This window comes from Emydura macquarii, unplaced genomic scaffold, assembly GCF_026122565.2.
Source record: "Emydura macquarii macquarii isolate MOO-44397 ecotype Brisbane River unplaced genomic scaffold, CSIRO-AGI_Emac_v2 contig_2362, whole genome shotgun sequence".
Classification (NCBI taxonomy): domain Eukaryota; kingdom Metazoa; phylum Chordata; order Testudines; family Chelidae; genus Emydura; species Emydura macquarii.
In genome coordinates, this window is record NW_027132499.1 from 3,220,009 (window position 1) to 3,247,371 (window position 27,363).

Consider the following 27,363-nt stretch of genomic DNA (forward strand, 5'->3'; position numbering starts at 1 on the left):
ACTATAAAGTGGATAGAAAGCTGGCTAGATCATTCGGCTCAACGGGTAGTGGTCAACGCTTCATGTCTAGTTGGCAGCCGATATCAAGCAGAGTGCCCCAGGGATGCCCTGATTTTGTTCAACATTTTCATTAATGATCTGGATGATGGGGTAGATTGCACTCTAAGCAAGTTCGCGGATGACACTAAGCTGGGGGGAGGGGGGTGGAGGGTGGTACAGATGCTGGAGGGTAGGGATAGGATAGAGTGACCTAGAGAAATTGGAGGATTGGGCCAAAAGAAATCTGATGAGGTTCAACAAGGACAAGTGCAGAGTCCTCCACTTAGGACGAAAGAATCCCATGCACTGCTACCGACTGGGGAACGACTGGCTAAGCAGCTGTTCTGCAGAAAAGGACTTGGGGGTTATAGTGGACAAGAAGCTGGATATAAGTCAACTGTGTGCCCATGTTGCCAAGAAGACTAATGGCATATTGGACTGCATTAGAAGGAGCATTGCCGGCAGATTGAGGGAAGTGATTATTCCCCTCTATTCAGCACTGGTGAGGCCACATCTGGAATAGTGTCCAGTCTTGGGGCCCCCACTACAGAAAAGATGTGGACGAGTTTTAGAGAGTCCAGGGGAAGGCAACAAAAAATTATTAGGGGGCTGGGGCCCATGAGAAGAGGCTGAGGGAACAAGGCTTGTTTAGTCGGCAGAAGAGAAGAGTGAGGGGGGATTTGACAGCAGCCATCAACTACCTGAAGTGGGGTTCCAAAGAGCATGGAACTAGTCTGTTCTCAGTGGCTGCAGATGACAGAACAAGGAGCAATGGTCTCAAGTTGCAGTGGGGGAGGTCTAGGTTGGATATTAGAAAATCTTTTGCACTAGGAGGGTGGTGAAGCACTAGAATGCGTTACCTAGGGAGGTGGTGGAATCTCCATTCTTGGAAATGTTTAAGGTCTGGCTTGACAAAGCCCTGGCTGAGATGATTTAGTTAGGGTTGGTCCTGTGGTTTGAGCAGGAGGTTGGACTAGATGACCTCCTGAGGTACCTTCCAACCCTAATCTTCTATGATTCAATAAGTATGTCTTGAGAGGGGCTAAACACAAAGACATCTTGGGCTATGTCTATACTATGAATTATGTACTCGGCATGGAAAAGCCATGCTTCTGTTGCTGCTACCAGTGCTACTATGGCTATATTGCTATTTATACTCATGCTATCTCTATGAGAGCACGAGCAGGAGAAACATACATCTGGCTCATTGCATAGACATAACCTTGGAGTGTATTTTAGCTTGTATTTCTTGCTCAGGTGGGGTACTGCAGAGATTCGTGTCTGTGACCTTTGAATTAGTTCCTTTCTCTCCTGGCTGGTGAAAGACAGAGAGGAAAATTTTGAGGCTACTGTTGAAGATGATTGCCAGTGCCTCCTTGAGGATAAGTAAGATATCGCCTACATTTAAGGAAGATAATTTTAGGCCTTTGTATCAACTCATCTGTTTTTAGTAAAGAATGGGTAGCTCCAGCAACATCAGGATTTCTCAGATCTCCTTGACACCTGTCAAATTGGATTTAAGCCTAGATATGATACAGAGACTAGAACAGTTGTGCTGGTTGATAATCTGCAGGCATCCAGGCAGATTCTTTTAGAGCTCATTGCAGAATGGGTGCCTTATACAGTATGTTAGAAACTATACATCATATAGAAATCAACAACAAAAAAAAGATAAGAGGCTCAATTCAGACATCCTGCTTTTTCACTCTTTTCCATGATGCTATTATTCCAATGTTTGGTCTGATCCTAAAGCTACACAGTATGTCACAAGCATTATGATGTCTACATACTGAACAGTAACTGAAATCCTTTTATTAAAATACAGCATTCTAGGATGAATTTCTTCATCCTTGGAGTGACACTGAGTGAAGCCCTTACTAGTAATCACTTTACACAAAGCCAGATCACACACTCAACTCAGACAGTGAATCTGAGGACTCAATTCACAGATTTTTTTAAAGTTATGTAAATGATGATGGGTTGGAACAGGTGCTTTAAAAATGAAATGGATGTATTTCAGGATTTTCTGAGAGAAACTATATTTTGGGATGTTCAGGGTTTTTCATGAATAACCAAATTACCACAGGACTACTTAACTTTCTGCAATCCACTCTTCTCTCTCTTCCTCTCTCCTCCCACCCCTGTTCCCTCAAACTTCCTACAGGAGCTCAGTTTGAAAACAAAACTAAACTAAACTGAATTCATTTCTTCACGATGGAAAGAAAACCAGTCCCAACATTTTTATTTTAAAAATAAAATGGCAGTCAACATAGTGAACATTAATCATCCTTAACTAAGGAACTGTGCATACTAATGCTAGATGCTCAAAAAGTAGCTGTGACTGTTTTTCAAGTAAATTTACAGACAATTAATTTAAAATAATCCCTGTATCAATAAAACAGCCCCACTAATACACTCCTATCTGACAATTCAAAGTCAAACATCAGCTTTGGAACATACTGGTTGCTTTCCAGCTGAATGTAAGATGAGATAACAGTCAAAAGATAGAAGAGAAAAGATGACAGAAACAAAGTGTCCAAACAACTGAGAATTATTGTTTAATACAAGAGGGAATGAAGGATGAAGAAAAAGCTCATACCCCAACATCAGCATCTAGAAGGGAAACATCTTTGAGAGAAATGTTGTAGTACACATTCTCAGATAGTGCTTCTTTCCACTATCTTCAGGAGATTTTAAATTTAGACATGTAACATCTTTAATGTTTGAAGAGTGTCTGCTGTAATTTTAGCCTAGTTACATACTTTTTAGATATTATACATCACCCTAGGACTGTCAAAGCATAACAAATTTATATTATATACCTTGTTAAATCACTTACTATTTCCTAACTTTTCCACAACATGTCCTTATTAAAAAAAAAAAAAAAAAAAAGTTTGTGAAAGTGGTCACAAGAAATGAGCAACGGGACACTTATTTCTGATAATTTACAATGAAACTGCTATAAATGCCTAATATAGCCACACATTCAAGTGTCTCATCTTCACCTTCCATGTTCCAGGGCCTAAATCATTGTACCTGCAATTACTGTACATCTTGCTTATTCTCTCACTTAATTGCTCTCTTGATCTCTTTCTTCCACTTTCAGTCTTGTGCCTTATATCATGCTGCACTCTAGGCCTGGAACAATCTCTACTTCAATACGTACATACACACTTTATCGTCCTTCAAAAACCTAATTAAAATAAACTTCTTTCAGGAATCTTTTCTATGTTCTTCTTCCTGCCCCCACCATCCAATTGCTGAGCTATTGACAGAGATCCTCTTTCTTAAACCCACATTTGCTTGTCCTTATAGACCAGTGTTTCTGAACCTTTTTGATACCAGGAACCAACTTGCTGCCTTCCTAAACTGTGTCAGAGAGATCACAGGGACCAGTGCCTGTCCACAGACCAGTGCCTGAGACTATACTTTGCAAGAGGTACAACAGAATCTGGCACTGAGCTAGTACAGAGATGACTATATATAAAAATCTATTCTCAGCTCTGTCGGAAATGCAAGCTCTGTTCCTGGAAAATGTAGAAAATTATACTTTCTTGCCTCCAAAGACGGGGCTCAAAGGTCTTGGTCAGTAAAAAGGGCTGTGAAATGCACGGGATTAACAACTACAATTACTGGAAAATCTGGGGGGGCTAGAACTCATGATCACATTCCTGGCTCCCAGCATATTTTATTCTAGGCCAAAGTGGCAGAAGCTGCTATTGATGCCCCACTGTACACCCATCTTAAGATTTTGGGTATCAAGGGCATAAAGGGAGGTCTGTGGGACAGGAGCATGATCAGTGCAGATGGACCATTCAAGGGTTTTAGTAACTAGTCTCTAATAAGCGCTATTGAATAAGCAGAAATGGTAATTTTTAGAGGTTTATAACCTCTGAAATTATAGCTGAATTTTCAAGACGATGGCAAAAGAAATCTCTCTGATCCCAGCACTTCCTCCTTCCCAAATTTCAAGTTCCTGTTCCAAACATGAGGCAGAGCATGCACTGAAAATGTCAGCCTGAATAGTTGGTTTGGCAAAATTATAAACAACTGAAAACAGGCCCTGATAAAGAAATATTAAAGGTAATCTTAAAACTATAGGTATGTTCCTCCTAAAACATCTGATGCTGTTTTGTGGAATAAAGATTTGGTAGCTTGAGTTTGGGATGACCATGTTATTGATGGGGGGATGGGGTAGGGGCAGTGGAGGCAGGGGGAGGAGAATTAAGCAGCTTATTCCAAACTAGTGTTGATAAAATTCAAATTTTGTACCAGGATGCATTTTGCTGATGACTCTTTTGTGAATTGGTACTATTCTGACTTTCTAATACCTCTGAAGAACGAACAGGCTGGGGCCTCTTTTGCTTCTTCCTTCCATCTCAGAAACAGATTGCAGTAATGAACTCTGGAGGTGACAAAAGTACCTGATCCCTGTGTACAGATCCTTCTCTTCGAGAAGGAGGTCAATTTTCTAGAAACTAAATGTAGAGGAAGGCTTTTTTTTTTGTCACACTTATGGTACCCAATTGCCTAGTCTTTGTGAGCCAGCAGGACCTTGAGGTTTTGAAGCAGCATAAGTATGAAGTGGCTGAGCTATTAACAAAAATATGATCTCTCATTAAACACAGCTACTGTTTTAGAGAATTGAAAGGTAACAATGTTGTAACTATATTTTAAAAAAGGCTTTGGTGTGACCGTGGGAATTATAGACCAGTAAGCCTGTCAGTCTCACTGCCCAGAGCACTCGTAGCATGAAAGAACATTTAAGTGACTCTGCCCCCCTCTCCTCGTTACCTTGATAGTCTTGTATGGTGCTGATTTGGCCCTCCAAGCAGGTCACACTATAGTTCCACCTCCCATTCCAGGGTATCACTGTCCCAAACAAATAGGATCTGACAAAATAGTGGTAATCAACACAGTGTTTTTCATCACTCATGCTTTTCCAGAAAAGCAGCTAGCAGGGCTTCTCCCTCCAGAACCCTCAGTAAACATCAAAAGCCAGGCAAAAATTCAAACTAAGCAACTTCTGCCAGTCCTGGGCTTGAGTTTTTAGTCCATCTGAGGTTCTCTCTACACCTGGTTTCTGTTAGGTACATCCCACAAGAAAGAAACTCCAGACCACCTCTCTCCTGAGTCTCTCAATCCCAATTGCACTGAACTCCTTCCTTGTAACTCTTCCGTGAGTCTGGCACACCCATGGAAAAAGGTAGGGAACTAATTAGAGCTCTCAGGCAGTATATGTGGGGTGTATAGCCTTATATCTGTACCTGGCAAATTGTTTGAAACTATAATAAAAAATAAAACAAAACATCTGGAAGCTCATGATGACATTGTTTCTGCAAAATACTGTTATGGATAAAAAACTGTCAAGGAGAAAGCATAAATTAAATAGTCAAATTACATGGTCAATTTTCATCTTGGCTAAAGGTTAACAGCAGGAAGCCTCAAGGTTCTGTACTTTGTCCTGCGTTGCTTAAATATACTTATTACTGATCCAGAAAGAGAGTGAGTAGAGAGAGAGTAACATTTGCTGATGACAAAAACTTTAGGTAGTTTAGACAGAACCAGAGAGGACTGTGATAAACTTCAGAGGGACCTAAACAAGCTAGGTGAATGGGCAACAAAATGACAAATTAAATCCAATAGCTGACAGATGCAAAGTAATGCCCATTGGAGAGAAATAATTAAACTACTTGTACATCTTCCAGGATTCTATATTAACTATATAAACTCATGAAAAGGGCCTGTAGACATCACTGTAGACAGCTCAATGAAGACCTCTGCTCAATGTACAGGTTCAAGCAAAAAAGTAAACAAAATGTCAGGTTGCACAAGGAATGGGTTGGTAAATAATATGAACAATATTATGAAACCTTTATATAAATCAAAGGTGCAGCCTTCTCTAAATACTGCATCATCCCATCTCATATAGGATATTGCAGAGCTAAATGGGGTTCAGCAAACAGGAATGAGAATGCTCAAGAGCCTGGAAAAAAACTCATATAAACTGAGATTGAAAAGAGTGGGATTGTTTACGTTATGAAAATAAAAAAGAAGGGACAGGATAAACTTTTATAAAACACTGAATGTTCTAGTGAAGGTAGATTGGGAACTTCTGGGCTCCTTATAAAATAAGAACAAAGGGGTATTCAATGAAATTAAAAGATGGAAAACAAACACAAAATGTGTAATTAAACTATGGAACTCATTGCCACAGGAAATCATTGATGCTAAGAACTTAACAAGATTCAAGATTGGACATTGATATAGATAAAAATACCCAGAGCTATAATTAATAACAATTTTTATGGAAAATACATTCAACCTCATGCATCAGAGCTTAAGCCAATCTCTAACTATTAGAGAATAGGATGAAATGTGATGGGAAGGGCAGATTACCCATATCGGCATGCTGTGGGTTTCTTACATCTGCCTCTCAAGCATGTAGGGATAGCCACTGTCAAAGACAAGCTACTAGACTAAATGTTCCAGTACGGCAATTCCTATATACTGCTTTATTTTGATTGATAGGAAGGGAAAGGTATCTTTGATGGAAAGTAAAGACAACATCTCTACTATTAATTGGAAGTGTTTCCTTCTTCAAATCAGCAACACTTCAGCCTTGCCCAGGCTTAGTTTTAACCATCTGTCTTATGTCTTTGAATAAATGCTCACTATTATTGTAAGATAAATAAATTCTGGAATGGAAGTATTAAGCATGCTTTAACAGATAAACCTGCCATTTTTCCAGCTTTTTTCTGTGCTACAAGGTCTTTTATCTTTATAATACTAACCTATCACGATACAAATATTTTGTTTCCAAATACACTGCTTTATGGAGAACATTTGGTAATCATCTTACAAGTGCACTCATTTCATGATGTAGCGATCAGTGTACTATCATTCCATAAAATCCTTTGCCCTGTTTAGCCAATAAATAATCTGTCAGTGCTAACTGATCACCTTGTATGTAGCTTTTCTGAAATGATGCTAAAAACCCAGAAAGAACATTAAAATTTCATCCTCACACACACAACTGAATAAATGTGGGGGAGGAGAGGCGAAGGGGGGACGGAGGGAAATCATATCTCTGAAAATTATCAGCAGTTTCATATTTCAGGAACAGGAGCAGAGTAATTTTAAAAAAATAAATAAAGAGGACATAGAGCAATAAAGTGGCATGCACTGGGCCTTCCAAAGTTTTCTGCAGGTATTTCTAAGTTAATAGATTACAAATAAGCAACAAAAATACCTCTAACATCCAGTTGTTTGTTTTAGTCTTTATTCTTTGTTCAAAAACTCTGAAGAAGCATTTTTATGATAGGCACTGGGTGTGATTACAAAGATAATTTGAGCTACAGAGAGGATAAGTGCACTAGATCTTTCTGAAAGAGGATTTTATTCATTGTTTTCTGTAACCCAGAAGACATTAAAAAACATTTTAGTGAAAATTCTTGTTAATTAAAATCTAATTATTCAATGATTGCTCTGTTGGCATCTCCAAAAAATGCTCAAGGTCTTGAAAGGAAAAAAAGATAATTCAGTGAGCAGTTTATCATAAATGGAAGATTTTCCCCCTTTTTTCCTACTTACCATGCATAATTAATAGGTGATAATACCCCTAATGAATTCCCTAAAACAATTAGTAACACATCTCCAGTGACCTGCTAATCTGAATAGAATGCTTTTTGAATCTGTAGGTATACCAGTCTCTTTGTGTTTATGCACCCATATCACGTACAGGAAAAGAAGGCTGCAGAACATAATTTATTATTTTGCATCAGATTTCATCAAGTCCCTTAGCAACTACTTGATACATTATCATGACAAATGGAAAGAATTTTTCCCCCTAAAATAGGGATACCCCAAAGAATAAGAACCAATTATAATTCTCCTTTCCTATTACAATCATAGGCATCAAGTGAAAAAAAACCTTTGACCAGATTATTTTTGTACATAATTTGAATGCCTTTTTTGTCTCCATAAGACAAATATATCCATAAATAAACATGCAGTTCAGCATCTAGAACACTTAAGAGCTAAATTACTTTCAAACCATGCAACACCACATTTTTCTTCTACAAATATTTAACCCAGCTAGTGTGTGGACGGGTGGGGAGAGAGGGGAACAAACCCTGTAAACTGAAAGAATTAGGATTGAAAGAAACTTTATAAATATTTCTTTCCTTTAGCTGCTGTCTAAATAAAAAATAGGGGAAAACATTTATACCATGTCTTTAAAAGTCCTGCCTTCCTAAATGTGGTTAAATATCTAGTTTTCTTTTTTCATCTCTATTTTTGATGGCAGTCCCCAGGGCGGACCAAATTGCAAAAGAGCATTAAAGATTCACCCCATTAGTCTGGAGTCTGTTGATATTTCTTCACCCTTGTCCAATTCCCCACATTGCCTCAACAAACACAGAGAGTGAGTTTTGCAATCACAGAAGTCACCTTCCAGCCTGGAAGACACAAATTAGGATTTACGTGCTGAGACTATTTAGAAGCTGTTGCAGGATGCAGCCACTTGCTTGTTAAGTACTACCAGGGCCCCCACATGGGGGAGGGGGAAAGGGTCTGATTTACTGGGGCCTGGAGGCCCTGGAGGGACCAGCCCAGGCTGCAACCCTCATTACCATGAGAAAAAAAAATTTCATGGCTCATGAGATTGTACATATGGGATGAGGGATTGTGATGTGTGTGTGGGAGGGGGGCCTGTGTTAAAAGTTTGTACCTGGCCCGAAAAAATTGTGCTTGGGCCCTGAGTACTACATCACACAGATAGCACATTACACCAGTCCCCTGTGATCTTCACACACTAACTATATATTTCTGGGTGGTATTCAAGGTTTTGGTTTTAATCTGTAAAGCCCTAAATGGTTTGAGAGCTGGTTACCTCAGATCACTTGTCTCCATATGGGACACTGTCACAAATGCAGTAAGTAGGGCCAGTCAAGCTACACTTTCCCAAACGTTTAATAAAGAGGGGACTGGAAGCAGGACATTTTTTTTCTGGAGGGTTCCCTTGTTTGGAATTCACTTTTGCCAGAGTTACATTAACTAGGACTTGAAAAAGGACAACTGATATAAAATTAGATGGAAAGGATGTAAACCGTCATATTTCAGGGCATAAGCCAAGCTCTAACTACTGTGCATTAGGAAAAAAATTTTTCTATGTGCAAGTCGTTCTTGCATTGCCCGCTTCAGGGTTTCTTGTACGATCTGAAGCATCTGGTACTGGTCCCTGTCAGTACACAGATCGTAAGACTGATCTGATATAGCAATTCCTGTGTTTCTTTTGTGCACCACCACGTGGATTAGTTAATTTTCCAGGCAGACTGCAAACCATATGTTTTTTAACAATGCACTTGGAGAGGAGGTGGGTGAGGGGCTGGTGGCATGGAGGTTTTGTCTATGGTCACTTGTATTCAAGGGGTTAATTTAATTTTGAATATGTGGGTTAGGGTTGCCACCTTTCTACTTGCAGACAACCGGACCCCCAGCCTGCCTTTTCCTCCAAGGCTCCTCTCCCTTCTCTGATTATCCTAAGGCCCCACCCCAGCTCCACCTCTTCCTCACATGGCCCCGCCCCTGTCGCTCACTCCGCTCCCCCTCGCACCCCATTGCTTGCTGGATCATCTCAAGGAGCCAGCCTACAGGTAGGAAGCAGACATGGCTGAGCAGGGGCTGGCACAAGTTAATGGTCCGGTGTCTCTCCCCACTCTGTGGTCAGTGGGCTTTTCGCTTGGGTGCCATTTAGGGTTGCCAGGTCCTGAAAATGAACACCTGGCAACCCCAAATGGCATTCAGACATAAAAGCCAAAAACCGGACAGGTAGCAACCCTAGGTGGGTAGCCCATCGGCAGCTCTAACAAATCTGTTGAGTGTGTCATCATTTTTGTTTACAATTTCTCTAAAGTATGTTGAATTTAAGGTGAGCACTTAGAAACCTGAAATATAATAAATAAATAAAATTAAAGATTCCATGGACTAAGCAGGAGTTACAAGGAGATTCCTGAACTTCCTGAGGCTTCTCAGATGGCAGCACATTGAGCTCTAGCTACTTCTTCAGTGTGTACATTATTTATTGTAATTATGGTACATAAAATACAGCCTGAAAAACTGTGAGTGCTTTTTAGCATCTATTCTTAGCCAGGATATTGTAACTTTTGCTTTCAAATGTGGTTCTCATCACAGTTGTCCATGTTTTTGTCACCTCCAGATTATGTTGCTACAAGAAAATCTCTCAAGGAAGCATATTTTGCCTGTACTTCATAGTGTTCTCTGGCTTCTAGTTCATTTCTGGTAACAGTTTGGATCCTGGCTACTCCCTCTCTATGTCTTATCACAGGGTTGAATGCAGGTGAAGTGCCTGAATTAATAAACTCAAGGTTTAAATGGTAAGTGACTGGACGCTGGGCATTTTTAGTGCAGTGTCCTTTATTCTACTGCAGCTCACTGCCCAACGCTCCAACCAGTTGATTTTGAGAGCATGTTGGAAAGCATGTCTGTTTAAAAAGTTCTGACTGGGCTGTGTAAGGGATTGATGGGTTGTATGATTTTGATGTTTTAATAGAACTGATTTTTTTAATACGTATTATATTGTCTAATAATGAATTGCAGGTAGGCCTAGAGCATGGGATAAGTAAATTTTCATAAAGTAAATAAAATAAATAAAAATATTGAATAAGGCAATAACAAGGATCCATTAGGAATTTTCCCTCAGCCTCATTTTGGGGAAAGTTAATAATTATGAGGAAGCAGTCATTCACAATTGTTCCCACCATTTGAGCTTTTCTAACTAACACCTAATAGATCTCCTGTAGGACTTTCTCATTGATATGCACCTAGTGAGGTCAGCTCACCATACTAACTCAGGTAACTATCAGCTGAGCCATCTGCTGTCAGAACATAGGGTCATCACTCTCTATGCTGGCTTACTAAGAGATAAATGGAGAAAGAGTAACTGCTAATGTGTTAAGCAGTTCCAAAGTTCTGTGCACTTCCAGTTCCACCTTCAGTATACCCAGAATTTCCCAAAGTAAGACTAATTCTCAAAACATTGGTGGTCTATAATCATTTGCTTTCCACATTGGCACAAGCAATTATTGTGATTATTTAAACATAGACTGGTAGAATGTACACAAAAGGTTAGTAATTTATTTCTTTAGATTTCTTCAGCACATATCCATGACACTAGCTTTCTCTTTTTAGGTCAATTAAAAAAATACTATACTGTTTACTTAAGTGGGATTATCCCATAACAGTAGCAAATCAAGAGAAATCCAAAAAACCCACACCAAATACAGTAACCAGAACCCAACTCCATCTCAAATGTCCACAAAAAGAGTTGGGGCTCTGCAGTATGCCCAGAAGAACAACAAATTCAGGCTCTGACTGACTGAAAAGGAAAAAAAGTTCCACAGTCAAGGACCCTGCAAGGAAAATCCCTGTATCAGGAGTTCCTTCCCTTTCCAATTAAAGGAACACCATCTTGAATGCCTTTATTATTTGCAATTACATCAGTACAGAATGGAAAGTGAGGTAGTTCCCCAGCTAACCAAGCCGCATGCAGTCAGGGCTTTGTAAGTCAATGCCAGTACCTTGAATTTCACTTGGAAATATACTGGAAATCAGTGAACATTGTGGAACACTGTTATATGCTCTCTACATAAAGTCCACTCAGTAAATAGGCAGACACATTCTCCACTTGCTTTAATTTATGGATATTCTCCATATGCAACCCCAATAGAACATATTGCAGAACTCCACTCTCAACTAACTGGCCATTTATACATGCAAGTCTGTTGTGTGTGTGCACAAATGGATTCATGAATGCAATCCAAGCATCCCTATATTTTGAAAATCAAGCTCAATATGATCTCTATTAGCCAGGGTTTATAACTGGAAATGTTTACACCCAGAACTATAACGATAAAACGTTTGATAATAAAATAATTTTTAAAAAATCTACCCATAGGAAATTGTATGCCATGTATACAGCATAGTGATTTACTTTATGCGTTCCTGTTTACAGCCATGCTTCAGCTAAGAAAAAAATCACAACTAACTGAGATCTATTTAAGAAAAAGGAACAGGAGAATTTTGAAAAGAATGCTATTGTCACAGCTTTGTATTCTAAGGTGAATATTTCTGTGTCTTTTTGCACGTACTGTTTTTGTTACTTTTATAATAAATAAAGTGTCTAATTTGTGAATTGTAAACATTCAGAAAAGAGTGAAACCAATTTATTTAAAAACAGAAAAAGTACAGATTTACTATGATTGACTCTAAAATACATAACTTAGACAGCAGGGGTTCCAATTTGCAGCTACAGTATATAACTTAATGACAAACTATTCATGCCTTTGGTACTTCCTTACATTATTTAAAGTATGGCTAACAAATTCAAAGGCTCAGTATGTACATCAGGCACGACAGAAACTCTTCTAAGCAGATGTAATATGACTAATAACATGTTAAAGGCTTTCAGAAAATCAAATAAGTGAAATGTGTGTATTGAAAGTGGATCAGCTATGAAAAGTTAAGTGAGAAAATTATGTCGGTGAAAAATAAGAGCAAAAACTAACTAAAAAAATTGGCAACCCTTTTTAAGTATGTCCCCATCATAGTGATGGGCATGTTTAAGCCTAAGCAGTTCTTTCACTCTATCTTTTCTACCTGCTGTACAAATTACAACATGGTCATGGGGCCTGGAATTCCCATTACTCTTTCACCTCTTCTTTTGTAACAATAATGTCCCAATAAAAGTCTCTTTGAAAAAAGGAAAAAACACAAAACAAAACAGGATTTGACCCAAAAACCAAATGAGACACAAATCTTAATGTAACCTGACCAACGTGAAGAACTGCATTGAACACTGATTGGTGGTAGCACAGTTGATCATTTGGAAACTACTATTCATGATTTTGGGTTTCATTATGCAAAAGCTACTAAAAAGAGGGGGATGCGGATGACTGCAAAGCAAAGTAGAGTCATTTAAAGTAATTGACTTAAAACAGGCTGAGGCTTTGTATAATCTTTGAAAAATCTGTGCTCTTGCAATTTTATATAAAAAACTATAGTATTTATAATTTAGTTAATTATACACTTAAATGCCACTACTTGTAAGGGTCTTCATTATTTGAATTTTACAGAATCAGCCACAGAAAGAAAGAAAGAAAGAAAGAAAGAAAGAAAGAATAAATTAAGGCTTTGATCCCGCAAACACTTAAGCAAATACATAACTATATTCTATACTCACATGCATTGTCCTATTGACCTCAGTTGGATTACTTATGTGCTTAAAGTATGTGCATAAATGTTTGCATGTGCATAAGTGTGTTCCGCATTAGAGGCTGAAATATTATTTTTGTTAAAAACTGTCATAAAATTTTTGTCACTTCAAAACAAAATTGTTTCAGTATTAATAATAAAGGTATTTAGAGGGAAGGTGGTGTGGATAAACCTTTTTTTCCTCCATCCTTTTAGTGTTAGGTGAATGGATTGCACATTTTAGCAACTGTGGGGTTGGCAGAGTGTGTTGTTAAGCCATGTTAGGGAACTGCTGAAATGAAACCCTAAGTGTGCATTTGGTGGTTTTCAGAAGTTTGAGTTTTGCTCAACATTCTGCAGGGGAATGACATACCACCAAGCAACCTTACCTCCGCATTAATGCAATTGCCATTGACTATAATAATAATGTATGGTCAAATCCTGAAGTCTTCAGTCAGTGTTGAAGAAAAATTCCCATCCATTTCAACAGTATTTTTGCCTAAGAACTGAATATTTTTGCCTAAGTGGGTGTGAGTGTCTGCCAGTGTGGCGAATGGCCAGCTTCGCCCTAGTGCGCCTCACGCTTTTGCCTCTCGTAGGGGGCCAGGGTGTCACCAGTTTCCCCGTATCTCCGGGGAGGGGTAGCACTCCCAGAATCCACGAGGGCCATGGTTTCGATACCATTCATCTTTATCAGCCTCGTGTATCCATGGGGGATCATTACAACCTCTACCAGGCTGATGAGACTGCAGCGCCCACCGTGACCTCCCAAGATTGCACTGCATGGGCTTTTCCCTGTTGGAGCACTGGGCTGCTATGTGACCCAGTTCCCCACATTCATAACACCGGTAGTTTAGGCTTGCTGCCCCCCTCTGCCTTGGGCTATTTGGTTGGCCACCCCAGTTCTGACCCCCCGAGTTCCCAGGTCCCTTCATGGCCTCGGGCCATTCCTCAGCATCCTGGTTCCCATTCTCTTGGCTCTCCCGGTAGTCTGGGAACTGGGGTTGGGGACCGGCTTCCATGCCCGCCATGTCTTCTCCTCGAGGGTTGGGGACAATTCACGAGCCGCCAACCGTCTCTCTTCCAGGGCGACCAACTCATTGTAGGTGGAGGGGTCATTCTGCCCAACCCAGGCTCGGAGGTCCGGTGGTAACCTCCTCGTATATCGGTCCAGCACCAGAAACTCAACATCTTCTCAGGGCTGAGGACCTCGGGGCGCAGCCACTTCCGGGTCAAGTGTATTAGATTGAACAACTATGACTGTGGTGCTCTGTCCTCGCTGTACCTCCATTCATGCAACTCTGGGCTTACACTGCTACCGTCACTCCAGACCTAGCCAGGATTTCAGCCTTCAGTTGGGGGTAGTCTGTAATGGCTTCCGCCACCGTATCATAATAGGCCTTTTGGGCCTCTCCTCCCAGGATAGGGGCAAGGATACTGGCCCACTGATCTTGGGGACAGGTATCCCTCTGGGCTGTCCATTCGAAGGCCAGGAGGTACGCCTCTATATCATACTCTTGCGTCATTTTCTGTAGATGGTTGCTGACCCATATGGTCCACGCCTCGTCTTGGCTGCGACTTCACTCGTTGAGGCCCTATCACCTCCTGAAGTATGGCCCGGTCCTGGGCAGCCTGGCTCATCAGCAGATGGTTGGTTTCCTGCTGTAACTGTACGGCCTCCTGCTGGGCGGCCGTCTGGATCTGGGTAACCTGCTGCTGGGCTGCCGTGGCTTGTACTAAGGCTTTGACTACATTGCCCATCTCAAGAGTGGGGTGGGCAAGAAACGCCTTGGTTTAAGTCCACTGCACAATAGAATCCCACTCCTGACATCAAGTGTGGCAAATGACCAGCTTCGCCCTAGTAGGTCTCGCGCTTTTGCCTCTCGTACTGAGCCAGGGCGTCATCAGTTACCCCGTCTCCCTAGGGGAGGGATGGCCCCTCCAGCGTGACCCCGTGGGAAGGGGATGCGGGTAGGGACCCAGGCCCACCTGCTCCTCCGGGTCCCAGTCCAGGGGACCTATGATGAGCAGCTATGTGTGCTGGTGCCATATTCACGGCTGCAATATTTTTCCCTGGGCGAATTTGCCCCATCTGTCCTTTCAGCGCCTTGGGCCCTGCCTCCTTGCTGGCTGGGCCGGGCTTCCTTAATCAGGCCCCTGTGCCTGGGGAGTAACTCAGTCCTGCTTGAGCAACCTTTCCCCCTCCTGGACCTGATACCTTCCTCTCTGCTCTTTCACACAACACTGCACTCCTCCACCTCCAGCTCGTGCGCCATCTGTCTGGAGCAGAGGGTTTTTAATCAGGCACCTGGCTGGGCCTTAATTGGCCTCAGATGCTCCTAACTGTCCTCAAATAACTCTGTCTAGTTGGCAGGGAACAGAGCCCTGAGCATTCTGGGGCTTACATACCTCTCTTCTACCACTCTCCGAATGCCCTCTGCCCTTGCTATATCACACCAGCCAGACACAATGGCATAACTTGCACCACAGTGAGTACAGGATTTCACCCATTTTTTGTTGTTGTTTTGTTTTTGGTAAAAGTCAACAACCCATGTCAATTTATAACATCAGTTATAACAGAGGAAACAGAAAACCCTGAACTCAGCTCTTTTTTCGTGAATGTGAAAAGTTCACACATTTGCTGTTAATTTTAGGTCTGCAACACAAAAAAGTGTCAACTCATCCGTAAACTGAAATTCAGTATAGCCATTGAAAGAAAATTCTGAACATTTAGAAGAAATGTTAAGAACAATGGAAACTCAGTGCCAAAGGCTGGAGGCTAGCAGTCAGAAATGATAATACCAAATCTGCATGAAAAAAAGAGGTGTGCTGAAAAAAAATCTTATTTTGAGTTCACATCTGTACTTCTTTTTGCAAAAATGTAAATTGGCCTTCCCTTGCTTCTGCTGCCTCATTAGCCCCTTCTTTAGGCTTACTAAACTCTCACTTTATGATTATTATGTAATTTTGCCATGAACATTTTGGAAATCATGAATTCCAGGGACATTTTCTTTTATTTTTTTAATGCCCATGTCTCAGTAAATAAAAATCTGCATCAGTTGGAAGTGACAGAGGAGGAGAAGGACCCGGGCATATTGGTTGATCACAGGATGACTTTAAGTCGCCAAGATGATGTGGCTGTGAAAAAAGCTAATGCGGTCCTAGGATGCATCAGGTGAGGTATTTCCAGTAGAAATAGGGAGACGTTAGTAAGGTTATACAAAGCACTGGTGAGACCTCAGCTGGAATACTGTGTGCAGTTCTGGTTTCCCATGTTTAAAAAAGATGAATTCAAACTGGAAATAAGATGATCTGAGGAATGGAAAACCTGCCTTATGAGAGGAGACTCAAAGAACCTAATTGGCTTCAAGACTGAGCTTGACAAGTTTATGGAGGGAATGGTATGATGGGACAGCCTAATTCGGCAATTAACTGATCTTTTACTACTAGTGGTAAATATGCCCAATGGCCTGGGATGGGATGTTAGATGGGGTGGGTTCTGAGTTATTACAGAGAATTTCTTTCTTGGGTGTCTGGCTGGTAAGTCTTGCCCACATGCTTAGGGTTTAACTTATTGCCATATTTGTGGTCAGGATGGAATTTTGCCCAAGGGCAAATTGGCAGAGACTCTGGGGGTTTTTCGCCTTCCTCTACAACATGGGGCACGTGTTACTTGCTGGTGAATTCTCTGTACCTGAAGTCTTTAAACCATGATTTGAGGACTTCAATAACTCAGTCATAGGTTAGGGGTCTATTACAGGAGGGGGTGGGTGAGGTTCTGTGGCCTGCATTGTGCAGGAGATCAGATTAGATGATCATAATGTTCTGTCTGACAAAGTCTATGACTCTATAATGATCTCAGGTGAAACAACGAGACAGTACCAGGGTGATGTGTGGACCAATGAGCAATACTACTGGAAGTCTGGCAATGCCACAGGTGTTGGTACCAATGGTGGTTGGTGATACCAAGATGTCTGTACCAAAGGGGTCGGTGATGTGAACCTCATAGTATGGTCTGTCAGTGCCTGGTGTACAACAGGCGGTACCAATGTCGATGTCTGTACTGGAGGCGCCTTTCTCAGAGCGGATTTTCTGTGTTTTTTGCACCCTGATGGTGCCAGGGCTTCTCTGCCTGTGCCCAGTGGGTCCTTAGGCAACCTGACATGCTCTGTCGGGACAGTACTGCATAAACCCTGGGTACTGGATTTCGAAGCCTTTGATGCCATCGGTACCAATGATATTGATCGAACCAGAGATAGTTTGTGGCTCCATTAGGGCTCACGATGGGGACTCACAGACCTTTTCTTAGAGGCCTTATGTGAGTGGCTCCTGGGCATTTCCTTGGGCTTGCCTCCCTTTGAAGTACAGGGCTGAGGTAAGGTTTCTGCTGTAGCTCAGGCAGTTGAAGGGCTGACTCCATGAGTTGGCATTTGAGCCTCAGTTCTCTGTCCTTTCTTGATCTGGGCTTCAGTTGCTGACACAAACCACACTTCTGTAATATGTTTTTCTCTCCCAGGCAGCGGACGCGCTGAGAGTGTCCATCAGTCACTGGGATGGATTCCTTGCAACTGAGACACTTCTTGAAACCCAGAGAGCGAGGCATAACCCATCCGGTTGGGGGTCCCCCCAAAGGGGGTTGATGAAAGAACAAAGTCCTCTTCTTTTTCTTTTTAGACAACAGTCAAATAAAATGTAAAAGCAGTAAAGAGAAAACGGGCTTCAAAAGGAAGCTAAAGATTAGCAATTCTAAACAGTTAATGAACTATGAACAGGCAACTAAAGCTCCATCTATAGTCAGCGGCAGTTGAGAAGGAACTGAGGAGGGTTTGCCATGCATGCTGGTTAGCCTCGTGGCAGAGCATGAGGGGCAGCATATGCACGGGCTGAATGGACACTGCAACCAAGATTCTTCAATCGGCAATTCAGGGACGCAGACACACCCACAAAGGAGCACCCATAGGAACACAACTCGAAGAAGCCCATGTTTGCCTCCGACACTGCCATTATTAGACATGCCAAACCACTAGATATTATTTTTCCCGTTCACCTCAAATAAATTCCTCCAGTACTTCCTTGCTTTCATAATTGCACAACACAACTTTTAGCCACATTTATGCTAAATTATAAAAAAATATTACACATCTCAGTTATTAAAGTAGTCAGAGAATATATTGCATACATATTTTATATATCAATACACTGCATTAGAAACATTAAATCTCTGTTTATCTAATAGTTATCTGGAAAGATATTTTCAAATGGTATCAACTTCAAATTTTGAGTTAAAGGAAAGCAAAAGCAAAAAAGGCACTTTACAATACACAAAGAGTAAAACATTTGTCTTTTTTCTTTCTAAATAAAAACCTTTAAAAAAATGAAATATCATCATCTCCTTACTTCTTGCTCTATCATCTCCTTACTTCTTGCTCTAAATTGAGGTTACAACTTTGTGTTACATCACTATTAAGATTGTTCTAAGCTTAGACCCACTCCTGCAAACGCTTAGTAGTCCTTATGCATGCAACAACTGTCCAATGTGTACTACTCACACAAGAGCTACTTGTATGAATAAGATATTGCAAGTCTGGTGACTCCTTGTTAGTTGTTAAGCAAAGAGAGAGAAATGAAGGTTGGGTATTCACATTCTTCCATATGCACAAAAGAAACATGAAAGAGCTTGATTTGCGCACGCGCACACACACACACACACACACACAAAATCAGCTTTAGACACCATAAAAACAAAACATGTTACTGTTCCTTTGCTTCAAAGTTCACCTTGAATGTTCAAGGTCAAAGGGGTTCTTCTAGTATATATAGTTGCAAACAGTAAATTAAATACATTGCAATAGGAACAGTCGTGCTTTGCTAACACAATTCATGTATGTGTCAACCAAGGATATGACCAGACTTATTTCACTTTAGATGCCTCACTATATCTGAATACAATTTAGATTGCAAATTAGCACTCTGTAAGACCTAAAAATTGTAAGGGAATTGCGGTAAAACAGGAGCACAAATGGATTACATACAGAAGTTTCAAGTAATACAATAAATTTAGTGCAAGGAACACAAAAATGATCCCACTTGACTGTAAAGAAAGAAATTCATTCTTACTTCTTCTTTTTATTCTTTTATGTTTAATTGTAAATTATATTTCTAAATTTGTGTCTCTTTTTCATTTTCTTTCCAGCAAAGTCACAAGCAGGCACACTGAAAGGGTCAGTACAGAGCCAATATTGCCCCCAAAATGGCAGATCTCAGTTGGCATCCTGCACAATGGGGTATATTTCTAACATGGTGAAATGACTGTTGAATACTTAACTCTCTAAGCACTACACTGAAAAATCACCACCAACAGCTTTATTCACTAATTTATCCACTCCTGCCCATGTAGATAAGGGGTTTCAATGAAATGGAAAGTCTGAAGTACATTACCTAACTGCTGCAAACATGCCTACATATCCATTGTTCTCCATGGACCAACAATACACTCAGTCTAATCTACACCAGAGTTTGGATAAAAAAATTGCAATTATGAAATAATTTTTTCACCAATAATGAGAATATCAAAACTTTTTTTACAGGTCTCATGTTTCATGGAAAACAGAAAGGAGCATGAGGCATGATTTTAAAGAGAAATTGTGTTAATTTAAAATAGAAATGACTATATTATATAAAATAGGTATCCATTTATCTTTCAGATATTTAACCCCACAAGTTTCTGAGTTGGAAATTTAGCAAATCTGTATGAGAGAAAGTAAACACCTTTTCTGATTCAAATGATTCTCAGTGATAGGTTTTGAAATCAAACCAAGAATTATGACCTCACAGAGTCAGCAGACAGGACAAAGAGATGGCATGAAGGAAATCTACATCCTCTTTACAAAAATGTATCTTTAATGTTTAGATGTTTAAGAGGTAAATCAGGCATAAACGCATGAAAAGAAAACTGACCTACGTTTAAATAATGTTTCTAAACTCTGAATACAAAAATTCAGCTTTCAAATGTATACATGTAGCAGAAATCATTGAACTTTCTTGTTACTTTACAGTATCGTGGTAAATCAAAGGTAATTTGCATTACAAAACATTAAATATAGCAAAAGAACAGGATTCTTTCCAATAATCTCTTGCTTTTATGGTGTCTGTTTCTTTGGAAACAGAGGATGCTGATTTTTTTTAATTGCTATTAAATCTCAATCTCAAAAATTGTCATGTTAAACAACAAAAAAAAAAAAATTAAAATGTAGTCTGGATTGTTCATCGCTGACTTTTTAGCTAGTTTAATCCCTACCTTTTCTGGATGGGGAGGAGGGTGAAATCTCTTTGCACAAACTAAAAACGCATCAGGCTGTGGCTTGCTGTTCTTCACATCTGGGTCATCTCCCAACACAATATGATGAAATAGACTAAAGAACTCTTTGTGTTTGCTTGTTTTCATTTGAAATGTCTCTCCAGCTGAGCTAGTGGCGATAGCTATAGGTACATTGTGTTCATGTAGATGGCGGATCAGCTTTTCAACCCCTGAAAGACAAATTAACATGTATTTTAATATTCATGTCCTATTTACAGTACTTCAGGCTGTATCATAATGAAGTGGTTCTACTGAATATAATAAGGATTCATTTGTCCTCAGTCACTCTTGAAAGGAATTCTTATTAAAGTTATGTCTCCACTGCAATCAGAAGTGTAAATGCAACACATATAGATGTACCTGAGCTACCTTTGATCTAGCAAGTTCAAACAACAATAGTAGCAAAGCCACTGCAGCATGGGCAGCAGCACCAGCTGAAGAAGATTGCCAGGATCCCAATGTACATATTTTTGCAGTAGCCCTTGCTAGTGGCTTCACTGCTATCGTTATTTGAGCAACACAGGCTGAAGTCATGCCTCAGAAGTCACATCTCATTACATCTCCCTTTAAATTCTGTACAATGGAGCGTGTGGTAAGCAAGGTGAAAGGATATGGAAAATATTTCCAATTACAAATAGAACACTACTCTATAAAGGTTCTTACTAACACATAACCTGAGTGTGGTAAGCAAGGTGAAGGGATATGGAATATTTCCAATTACAAATAGCACACTACGCTATAAAGGTTCTTACTAACACACAATCTGAGTAGTGTGACTAACATCTGTCCTGTGTTTGTTTTCTCATCCTTTCCCTAAAGGGAGAACTCTTTAGCTGGCCCACAGAGAAAGTTCTGTCTCCTGCACAGACAATCTTTACCCTTATTATAGAGTTCAGTTGTGCCAGAGGAGCACAGTTGTTGACCACGGTCTTCATCCTGGAGCTTTCAGCAATCTTTTAGATATAGAGCACCCAATCCATGAAATGCTCAAAAAGAAAGACAGAGACCTTGAGGCTGACTCAATATTCTTTGGACAGCCAGTGTAGGGAGTGTAGGACAGGTTTGGTGTTCACAGTAGCCAGCGTTCCTGTTCCTGAGTAGAACTGCTGCAGTGTTCTGTACTAGGTGATGTTTCCTAGAGCTTCAGGGAGGACTCCGACAATTTTATTGCATTACACTGGATCTCTGCCCAGGAGAAACAGCAGTATCTTATAGTTAACATCATCAAAGTTCATGGGGGATAGGTCCATCAATGACTACCAGCCAGGATAGGCAGGAATACAAAACCATGCTCTGAAATGTCTCTAGCCTCTGTTGCCAGAAGCTGGGAATGGGCAACAAGGTATGGATCACTTGATGATTAACTGTTCCGTTCGTTCCCTCTGATGCACCTAGCATTGGCCACCATTGGAAGACAGGATCCTGGGCTAGATGGACTATTGGTCTGACCTAGAATGGTCGGTCTTATGTTCTTAAATACTGCAGAGAGGTCCAGGAGGATGAAAATTGATATCTGTCCTCTACTTATTGATAAGTACCATTGATCAGTGCCATTAAAGCAGTTTCAATTCTATGTCCTGGCCTGAATCCAGATTGTGGTAGGTCTAGTATATTAGCTTCAATTAGATGGGCTTGATGTTGTCCTTTCAGTAGCTTCTCTGAGCTGCCCAGGAACAGAAGGTTTGACTCTGGGCAGTAAATGACTGATGTATGCAGGGTGGATTTCTTCTGTGTTGGTCAGATTATTGTGTGCTGAAGGGAGGAAGGAATGATTCCTTCTCTGAATGAAGTGTTCACTACTTTGGACAGGCATTTGCTCATGACTCTCCTTCACAAGCCAGGAACGGCATTGGTCAAATTCACACATCTTGGGTTGACACTCCTTTAAGATGTCAAACTTTTTGATGAGCAAATGTAGTGAACTCCAGGAGTGCAGAGAAGTTTCTGGTTGATGGGTCAAGGCAGGGCGGTTTCAGATTGTTTGGGAACCCTTCCCAAATGTGTAAAAAAATTTCTGTATAACACATAGCATAAACAGAATACACAATTATGTGGTATAAAGCTTTTATTGACATGAGTTTGAGATGGCTGCTTTTCTCATAATCGGCAAAGCCATAAGCATGTTAAGTAGATAATCTCAAAAGAGTGCCAATAAAGTCCCTATACCACATTATCATATAGTCTGTATATACCAAATATTTCACAGAGGGGGAAAAAAGTTTAAAACAAAAATATTGGTACAGTTTTAAATTAATCTTCACCATAAAGGTAGATTATATTTAGTACCATGAATTCAACTATACAACATGATCAGGATGAGGAAAATTATAATTAAAACATTTGGGGAAAACGTCTAATAGAGCTTTATTATGCACAACAAAAGGATTTTTAAGGTCCAATATCTTGGGAGCTTAAGTGCTGTGTATTCAACTTTTCAGCCAGAAACTTCCCCCTTTCTAGTCACTTATCTGCAGTATCTTCTCTCCCACTTTTGCCCTCCCATGTTGTGTTTCATTTACTTTCTTTCCCATCAGTGGTTAATTTGTAATGAAAGAGGTGCTGGGCTCAAACAATTTTTTTACATTCCTAACCGATGCAGCAAGCCCAGAAGTTCTGGTGCTATGAACTGCCAAGCCTAGAGGTGCCAGGACTTAGCCCTGGCACAAATTAAGCACTGCTTCCCATTCTGTAATGTCTCTTCACTGCAGCAGTTTACAAAGGGAGGGTGGAAAGTGAATTGAAGAAGTAAGTGAGGAGAATGGGAAACCTGAGAGCAAATATCTGCCTTCCTCCCTCCACCTTACTTTCTCTCCTATGATTGCATGGGTGTTAATGGGCCTCTTCACTTTGAATGGTCCCTTGAAAAATCTGTTAATTACTTATGCTAAATAATCCATTCCACCTTGCATTTAGCTGTGACACTCTGAGTATGTTTCCCAGACCTGAAGAAGAGCTCTGTGTAAGCTTCAAAGCTTGTCTCTCTCACTAACAGAAGGTGGTCCAGTAAAAGCAATTACCTCACCCACCTTGTCTCTCTAACAATTCCATTCCTGTTTCCTGACCCTGAGGTGAGTGACAGCATCACAGAGGGAGTAAAAGATAAACTGAGGGACAGAGTAGGAGAATGGAAGGGATGACAGATTGAGGAAATGGAAAAGTTAATCATAGGAAAAAAGACCAGAATGATTTTGGAAGAGTGAGTTACTGGGTGATGATATCTATGTGGTAAGTTGCATTTATCATAAAACTCTGACCACCTCATCTATACATCTATTCTTCTTCACCAGGACTAACCAGACCTAGACCAGCTTTAAAACAGACTTTAAAAAAAAAAAAAAAATCTGCCAGCAGTAAGTTTTCTTCTCTCCTCCAAAAAGAGTGCAATACCTCTTCCAAATGCATACTTACCTGAAGCCCATGTTGGTCAATATTCACACACAGGTCAGAGACCCATTTAAGGTCCAATATACTGTTATCTATGTAAGCTAGAAACGGGTCTCCATACTGTTGGAAAGGAGAAGTTCCCAATGGACAAATACAGCCCTTGTATTTTTCTAGCTTCATTTTGCAAATACTAATATGCTAAACTAACCTTTTAGTCACTGTGTCTTAAAATTACAAAGAAAGAAAGAAAAAAACAATGACACTTTTGGCGTCCACTCCCAACATTCCCACATTGGCTGACATTATAGATAATGGCTAATTAGGGGGCTGTGGGCATGCCAACTCAAGTTTGATTATAGAGGAACAATGGAAGCTTTTTCTCACTTCAGCTGCTATGTGCATACTCAACCAGGTAGACAATATTTGTTGTTTGTGCCTCTATTATTCCCCCATCATACAAGCACTAACAACAATTTATGATGCAATATTAAGAGATCTGACATTTTGCTTATTGCATCTTGTTACAACATGCCATTTACAGTCATCTGAGACATTTTTTGGCAGTCTATAAAAACAACAGTCCTGTCTGCAATACATTCCTCTCCCCACACACAAGTAGACACATGACCGGAAATTTTGAGGAACCGGAACTCCTCTTACTGTTAGTAAAGTGGATTTATTAGCAAATAATCAATCAACTAATCCATCCATCCATCTGGAAACTCGATTAATCTGCAGATGAGCCCCTCCACAGATTTTTTCTGTGTTCTCTGGAATTCAACCAGTTAGTTCATAATTGAAGTTTCTAGCTTCATTGTTTTTGAAGACAGCCTTTACTTGAAAATGAATTTACTTCTGTCTTGTTATATTTCTAGACAGAAATAAAAGTACGAACAAAAGTGTTAACTTTCTTCATCCAATCCACTCTACACAAGTAGGCATCAGAATTCAGACCTAGGCTACTATATTATTTATTTACCACAAAGGGGAGAAAGAAATCAAAATGTCTGTAAGCAGTTATTACAATTTCATTTGTATTCGACAATTTCAAACATTTCTAAAGATGCTGTTGTACTAAGCAAATCCTTGTTAGATGGATGGCAAGTGGTTATATGGGGCAAAGTTAAGGTTGCTTTTGGAAGCATGTATGATAATGATATTTTATGTATTTACATTTGTTTAAGAGAGCATGAACTACTACTGTATTTGAATATTTATCTAGCTTTCCATTACTAATCATTTTCACATTTGAAACCATTTACTTAAAAAAAAAAAAAAAAAAAAAAAAAAACCCTAAATCTAATGTTTCTTGGTATACATACACAGTAGCAATCTTACTTTAAAGATCCTGTCTGTTCATTTTCTTATATATTAATATTTTAAAATACAATCAACTAATTAAGTATTTTAGGTAGAATTATGGAAAACGTATTATGCTTTCTCCCTCTCTTCCCTCTTAAGGAATCTTCTTGCCATCCTGTCTTGATTATTTAGTCATGGATTTAACTTTAATCCCCTTTAGACACAATTTTAAAATGACAATATATAATAATTCCAGTTTATATCAGAAGACCAGGGATCAGATCACCACAAGTTAACAGTTAGCCAGGCTAACTGAAGGAAATACATAAAGACCAATCAGTTCAATCCAGTTGTGCTTCTTCAAACTAATATACTCTATTAAGCAATCATTGTGGTATGATAGAGTACCATTAATTTTATTGTGTGATATGGCATGGTACCAGTGCTTAATTTGTGATGAAAGGGATGCCAGGGCTCAAGCAATTTTTTTTCTTTCATAAGTGATACAGCAAGCCCAGAGGTGCTGGTGCTGTAAACTCCCAAGCCTAGAGATGCAAGCCCTCACACAAATTAAGCACTGAATGGTACACAAACCATAATACCGTGATGCAGTATATCACAAAACATAAAACAGTTACAGCATTATCTGGAGGACATATCCTGATTTATTGTTATTTTGTATCTATGAATGTACTATATTTTCCAAATAAATGAAAAGTTCTATTGTTAAGTTTTCCTTTGTTCCTTTTTCCCCTCTCCGCCCCCCGCTTTTTTCAAACAGAAAATAAATATTGTGTGTAACAGTTGTGCATTGTTGACAGCTGGGTAGAAGATGAAGAGCAAAATAAATAAATAAAATTGTAAGCTGATCTTAGTTAAGTAAGCTGAAATGGACAAGGCTCAACTTTAGTTGTCAACATTTTTAAATCCTGATTAATCACAGATGTCAATGAAATTAGCAACTTTGAAATAAACAAACAACAAAAAAGACTAAATTGACAGGATGCAGATACTGAGAGTGCAGAAACTTCCTACCAGAATAGCTCAGCATTTTTATTTGAAAGTTTAGGAAAATATAAGATGAAATAGCACAAATTAAAGCAGTCTTTTCCCCATTATTCCCCTGATACGTCTCTTCAGTCTCTTCTCTTCAGTCTGGATTCGGCTGAAACCTTGGTGACAATAATTAGTTCAATCAGTTGACAAATTAGGAATAGTTTGTATTGAACAAGACACTGCTACTGTCCTCTTTTACTTTCATTGATCACTGACAACATACACTGAAGAAGTCCCAGAAAAAAAGAAAGCTATTACGGCTTGGCTGGAGACAACATGTCCCTTCCTGATTGTTCTAGGGCTACTATGCCATTATTTTGAAAGAGGACTTTTACATGGAGTCAGTTGTCACGCATTAAAACCACGGTATGTCGTCTACTCACTCTGACGTAAAATCTAAGTAAAAAATAACTGGCTCCATCTAAATCAATGGCAAACTCCCATTGATTGTCCAAAAATTGACAGGGTGAAAAGTAAATTATTTAATATTTTCTTTGGTTACTGCTATTTTTGCTGATTGGATACATTCAGAATGTGACACTAAGGACAGTACCAAAATTGCCACAGAGAAGTGCCACATCCATTTTTATTTTAATGTAAATTGAATAAGCATTTGGAGGAGTAAGTGGTTTTGTAACTGTTGAACACTAAAGACCTGGTGGGAGAGAAGTATTCTTATCCTCTTCCAACCATATAATTTTTGGTATTCTTCAGAGGTTTCTACTCATCCAATTCTCTAGTCTTTTCTAAATGTACATCAATTAGATATTTTCTGAGCAACAATCCGCTAATATTCTTAAAAGGATAATATGAACTTTCCTGCAATAAAATCTCTTAAAAGATTAATGCAAGTTCCAGGGACCTTCTTTGAAGCTTAAGCTAAGTGACATCTGGGGAAAACTGAGAAGGTATTATTTCTCATATTAAACTTCAAAACTGAGGACATTAAAAGG

General features: G+C 39.7%; 1 protein-coding gene across 2 annotated transcripts in view; it reads right to left on the reverse strand.

Annotated features, from left to right (window-relative positions):
• PUDP (pseudouridine 5'-phosphatase) overlaps positions 1-27,363 on the reverse strand; it is a 126,305-nt gene that overhangs the window by 36,934 nt on the left and 62,008 nt on the right. For both annotated transcript variants that reach the window (XM_067561002.1, XM_067561001.1), the window contains exon 3: positions 20,609-20,838. In XM_067561002.1, the coding sequence (XP_067417103.1) occupies positions 20,609-20,838 (230 nt within the window). The remainder of the gene's footprint in view (positions 1-20,608; positions 20,839-27,363) is intronic.